Source organism: Chiloscyllium plagiosum, unplaced genomic scaffold (genome assembly GCF_004010195.1).
Source record: "Chiloscyllium plagiosum isolate BGI_BamShark_2017 unplaced genomic scaffold, ASM401019v2 scaf_5880, whole genome shotgun sequence".
NCBI classification, from domain to species: domain Eukaryota; kingdom Metazoa; phylum Chordata; class Chondrichthyes; order Orectolobiformes; family Hemiscylliidae; genus Chiloscyllium; species Chiloscyllium plagiosum.
The window spans coordinates 2,211-8,113 of NW_025207079.1; the positions used below are offsets into that span (position 1 = coordinate 2,211).

General features: G+C 39.2%; 1 protein-coding gene across 1 annotated transcript; it reads right to left on the bottom strand.

Moving 5' to 3' along the window:
• Window positions 1-916: 916 nt before the first annotated feature.
• On the bottom strand, window positions 917-2,431 carry LOC122546573 (procathepsin L-like). The gene is made up of 2 exons (XM_043685260.1): window positions 2,100-2,431; window positions 917-1,225 (listed from the first exon to the last, which is right to left on the bottom strand). The coding sequence occupies exons 1-2, from the start codon at window positions 2,229-2,231 to the stop codon at window positions 1,079-1,081; spliced, it is 279 nt and encodes a 92-aa protein (XP_043541195.1). The 5' UTR covers window positions 2,232-2,431; the 3' UTR covers window positions 917-1,078.
• Window positions 2,432-5,903: the final 3,472 nt, after the last annotated feature.

Consider the following 5,903-nt stretch of genomic DNA (forward strand, 5'->3'; position numbering starts at 1 on the left):
TATCAAAAGAGAAACATTTTGACAGACTGGGCCCACTCCACAATAAAGTTGAGGAGAATGAGTGCTGATCATACTGAAACAAATAAGACTCGAGGAAGATTGACAGGGCTAATGATGAGAGGATGATTTTCTTGATGGGAAAGGTGAGTACAGAACCAAGGCCTGACGGCGTCATTGTCGCTATTATTTACTTATCTATGCGACTTAACTCTGTGATCTGCCTGTATTGTTCGCAAGACAAAGCTTTTCACTGTGCCTCAGTACACGTCACATGAATTTCAATTCGCTTCAATTCAATTCAATTCAATTCAGTTCAGTTCAGCTCAGTTCAATTCAATCCAATTCAATTCCATTAATTTATTTTCAATTCATGGAATGCTGGTGTAATGCTGATGTCATTAGTCACATTTTTTGTGATGCCAAGAAGAGGGGAAATGACCAACTGTCCTGAGGAGCAATAATAGAGAGCAGGATCATGTACTTCAATTTGTTTGGAATGCAGGTCAGTTTAACTGCTGTGTGACAGCGACAGATAGGGCGGAGCCAGAGATACAGCAGACTCAAAAAGAATATTGTTGCCGAAGGGAGCAGCTTCCACAGTACAGAATGCAACCTCTGCTTCCAGACGTCATAATGGACACCGTCTGTGAAGACTCAACAACATAGAGGTGTATCCATAGTGTGACTGCCGTCCATAGAGGGAGCTCAAGCCAGCCAGTGTTGCTAAATGCAATTTACTTGTACAGAATCTGATCGTGCAAGTGAGCAGAAATTATCGAATCAGGGGATTGTTAGTCATTAGAGTTCTCTCCCGCAGAGAGAAATGGAGACTTGAGTCATTGAATATATACAAATTTGAGAGAGATGTTTATGATTTCCATAGGAGTTACGGGTTATGGAAACCTAGAATGAGAAGGAAGGAATCAACAATTTGGAGTAAAGTGAGATCAGTCATTGAGTGTACTGAATGAGTGAGTCAGCTTGGAGGACCAAATGTCCAAGTGCTGCTCCTGTAGCTGAATATAACTTCACAATTATATAGCTTCACAATTTCACAATGACCAGCATCAAATAGATCTCAGACGATACATCCTGTACACACCAGAGCTGCAAATTTGTTCATTCCCACTTTAGATGTGTGTTTTCCCAATGAGTGTTCGATGTTGTGTTTTTCGATGTATCTCATATTGTCCTCCCATATCATTCTCCTGTAGCTCTCCTCATCCTGAATAAAGAGATTAATATAATCAGATTAATATAATTATACAGAAGCATTAAAAATCCGCTTGTGAAACCTGAAAGAACATTTTGCTGTCAGGGTCCATCCTCCCACCCAAAATTATTAATCAGGTTCTCCGCACCCCACTCAAAATAACGCACCCAAAGCAAAACCTGTCGAGCTGCCAGTCTGTGAGATTCATGCTGAAAGTGAATTAAGAATAAAATAGCTGAACAAGAGGATGGTTTAATCGACCGTCATGAATGACGTTGACAATGGATACGTTCTCTCTCCTACCACCTGTCCCAGTCTGAAGTAAGGTTAAGCCAGTGGCAGGCAGGGAATTCAATAAGCCACGTCCTTGCGAAAAAACCGAGGCCAATACATGGGCAATTACTGTGCATGTCTCTACCTGCTTATCCTGTTGTGTGAGAGACCTCCCTTAAGCTGCCAGCATAATAAAATCAGTGTCGGCAAAGAGACGCTTCATTGAATGGGCCGCTTGAGATGATCAGACGGCTTCCCCATCCCTCTGTCTCCAAGTTGCCCACTTACAATTGCCTCTTCAACACCAAGAATGGATCTTAATCTTCTAGAGACAGTTTGTGGTCTTTGTAGTAAATCCAACAGGACTGCAGCGGGATCCTAGTAAATTAAGATACACCAAGTCGCTACTGATTCACTTTGTGTTTGATCAGTTCTCTCATGAAGTTAGAAACTTGGAGAATACCCATTGAATTTCAAGACCAATATTTTCTCAATGTCACTTCACTCAACAGGTACCTGTCATTGACTGCAACTACATATTCTCAATCTCTGCCAATTGTGTGCAGACCATTCCTATTCTGAGTGAGCTTAACATTACAGACTCTCCTTTTACCTTGATGTACTGGTTCCCATGTTGTGATTTCCAATTTTTCCAGTCTTCATCCAATTTCGAATCAAATGTGCCTGTTGAGGCTGCAGCCAGAATAGATACCGCCACACTGCCCAGAAAGAGCCAGAAGTTCATGATGGACAACCTAATAGGCAAAACCAGTGGGCTTTAGACAGGGAGTGGGTAATTTTCAAGTTAGCTGTTTCCTTATTCTGAGAAGGAACAATATAAATTGTACTAATAATACAAACAATAAAATTCCAACAATTCATCCAATGCTGAAAGTTTAATGTAATTCACCTTCATGAGGCATCGTCAGTGGATTGGAATCTTCCAGCACGAGATTGATCAAATTACTGACGTATCAAATTTAAAACCAATGATTGGAATGAACACGGTAAAATGAAATCATACTTTTCCATAAATTGCCTTCTTGTGATGAAGGTTGTTTGACTCAAGGTCCACAGATTTAATCAGTCAACAGCTCATGTCGTAATGATTACATTGCATTCAACCTTACATTGAGCAATGAGTCCGTAGAAGGCATGGCTGTAGGATTAGCAACAGGAGATAAAGAACAGGTGGACATATTATATCGTTATCTTCTGTCACTTTAGAAAATTCCAAAAAAAAAAATCTGAAGACGACATGTAAATCGCGAGTTGAAAGGGAAGGAAGAAATTGAACCAATGCAATCAAAATGGAAAGATACAGGAAAAAAATCAAACTGAAAAAAACTTGGATGTCCTCAGAAAAAGATAGAATTAATGATAGAATTCCGAAATTGAATGTGTGCAGCATTTTTAAAATGTTGATGTAAAAAGTCACAGAACAATGGGTATGACATGAAAGTTGTTTCAGAGGAGTGTTTTCAAAATGGTCTCGGAAGGGACCATTCAACTGAGTATTCAAGAATCCTTCATGTTTGAGAAGTAAACGAACAAGGCGGAGGAAATTTGGCCAGCTCGTTTGATAAGCTTCAATGTGAAAAGGGAAAGTTGAAACGAGAGGCAAGCATTTGTGTTTTTTTTTACACAGAGGCTGGTACATGCCTTGAAAATGCTGCCAGTTGAGGTGCTAGAAGTAGATGCAATGTCGAAGTTAAGAGAAATGTAGACAGACACATGAACAGGCAGGATATGGAGGGTCACAGAACATGTGAAATCAGATTAGATTAAATTAGAACAGCATCATGGTCGGCGCAACCATGGTGGTCTGAAGGACTAGTTTTTTTGCTGCACAGTCTCATGTTTAAAACCATCGGATATCAGTGAAATAGTTTGAAATGGTTTTCAGAATGACTATGTATGTTGATGAGAAAGGAAAATAAGTCTCTGCTGGGTCTTATTCCTGTATTTCTTAAGAGCGTAGATGGAGAGCACAACCCAAGGAATAGTGGGATTTTGTCAGAAAGGTATCGAATAAGTAATTACAATTTTAAATTTCAGGTTGATTGGATGAATCAAATTGACAAATACAGCCTTGTGGTTGAATTCATGGGGTGTAATTATAAGAGTCTTTCGAAGAATACGTGATGGAATCAATTGGAGAACAAGCTATTTTCGTCCTGGAATGTATGAAACGAGACAGGATCATCAATAATAATCCAGTAAATGATTCGTTCAACAAAAGTGTTCACAGCTTTCCGGAATTTCATATGCAATGTAAAATAGAAAATCTTGGATATCAAACTAGTGCCTGAAACTGAAAGAAGATCAAGCACAAGAAGATGATGACAGCGTTTACCTCAGTGGGAGATGGAAAAAACGGTGTGGTAAGAGATTGGATAAACAGTGGGATACGGGTAGGGTAATATTTAGGTATTCTTATCAAGGAACTATTCAATGGTGTAGATTGTAAGAGAAGAATGTACCATTTATGGCTAAATATCAAATTCACGTCTAGTCTAAATAAATTGATCATCATTTGTGCAAACATCGATTAAGAGATTTTAAAAAAATAGAAACTGTAAAATGACAAATATTGATGAAGAGAACAAGAATATGAATGTTAATGACAAATAAAAAAAAAGTGAAAGCAAGGATTTTAATACTTATTTAAAGGAAGAAGCTAGCTGAAATATTGATTATTTCGATGGTGAGATTTGTCCATGTATAATGGAAAAGACGAATGTAGCAGGGAGTTTGAGCAAATATCCAGTTTCATGTTAAAAACAACAAAACAAAAAGATTCAGAATCAAGAAGTAAAGGGAGGGAATTATCTTGATCACTGAATGAACAATTACTCAGAAAGCAAATGAGATTAAAGTCTGACATTCACTTGGATCTGACTGATTAGATCTGAACGTTTTAAATATAGTTACTGCAGTGATAATGGGTACAATAGTGGCAATATCATTGCGGTTCCGGAATTGTTTTCGTTGATGGATATCTGCAAATAGGGCAATTCACAAAAAGGAGAAGAATAGAAATTTGGAAGATTTATGCAAGTTAGGAAATATGATGTCATTGCCTAAAATAGAACAAAGAGTAACGACTGTTATCGCACAACAACAGGCCTATCGGCCCTACAAGCCTGTCTTGACACATATTGCCCGTCACCAATGAATTGTCTTCACTTAGAGGAACCATGACCCTCAACCTCCTATCCTATTCTTGTTTTCGACCAGGTACGTCTTGAATACTGCCATTGTGTCTGCTTCCACCAACTCTTTCAGAAAGCGCTCTCGGCACTCATCACTTTGTGTGAAATATTTGCCTCTTTTAAAATGCACGCCCACTACGCATGTTTCCCTTAGTACTGACCCCTCCAGCCTGGTAAAAAGGTCTCCTACTCACTATTCGATCTATGTCATTCTTGTCCTATTATCTGTCAGGTCACCCCAAAAAGCAAACCCAGTCTCCGTGATAATGAACATAACACATAGAAAATTACAGCACAGCACGGACCCTTCGGCCCGCGTTGCACCGACCTCTGGAACAAAAGTAAAGCACATCTCCATTACACAATAACAAATTCATCTGTACGTTTTCCAAATGACCATTTAAATGCCCTTAACCCTGGCGGCTTAGCTGCTGTTGCAAGTAGTGCGTTCCACAGCCTTTCTACTCTCTCAGGAAAAAAAAAACTACCTCTCACATTCGTCCTATGTCTTTAGCTCCACAATTTAAAGATATCCCGTCGTGCTAGCCATTTGAGAAATAAAGGCTGTCAGTCTCCACCCTGTCTACCTCTTTGATTATCTCTTTTGTCTCAATTAAGTCACCTCTCAACCTTCTTCTCTCTGATCAAAACAGAATCAAGTGCCTCAAACTTTCACGACCAGCTATCCCTAGTAGCCACACACGCAGACGACAAGCAACAATTTCAGATTTATGCCTTATATCTGTTATAAAACAAAATGTGAAAATAGTTCCCAGGTGAAGATCAGTAGATGTGTGGGGTAGAAAGGTAAGCAGATATTTCATAATGCTCAGCAATGATTGACACTGGTCGGAAAGAAGATGGTATGAAGATGTGAAGATGAACCATCCATGATGCACAAACGCTGTGCTAATCAATCACAAACTATAGAACTCAGATTCGGGAACACTCGTGTCGGCCAGCTTTGGAATGCGTATGTTTAGAACCAGAAGCAGATTGTATAAAGCAAGATACAAAGAATAATATTCCAAAACTGACAAGAAATATCAAAAAGAATCTAACCACAAGAGCTTTTCCATATCGATTAAAAAAAACGCGTTCATGATGTGTGTGTGAGACCTTTGGAACAAAGGCAGGAAAGTATATGTGGGACACCTGGAGCATGTGGCTGGGCAATTGGTTTCAGAGAACAGGCAGAGAAT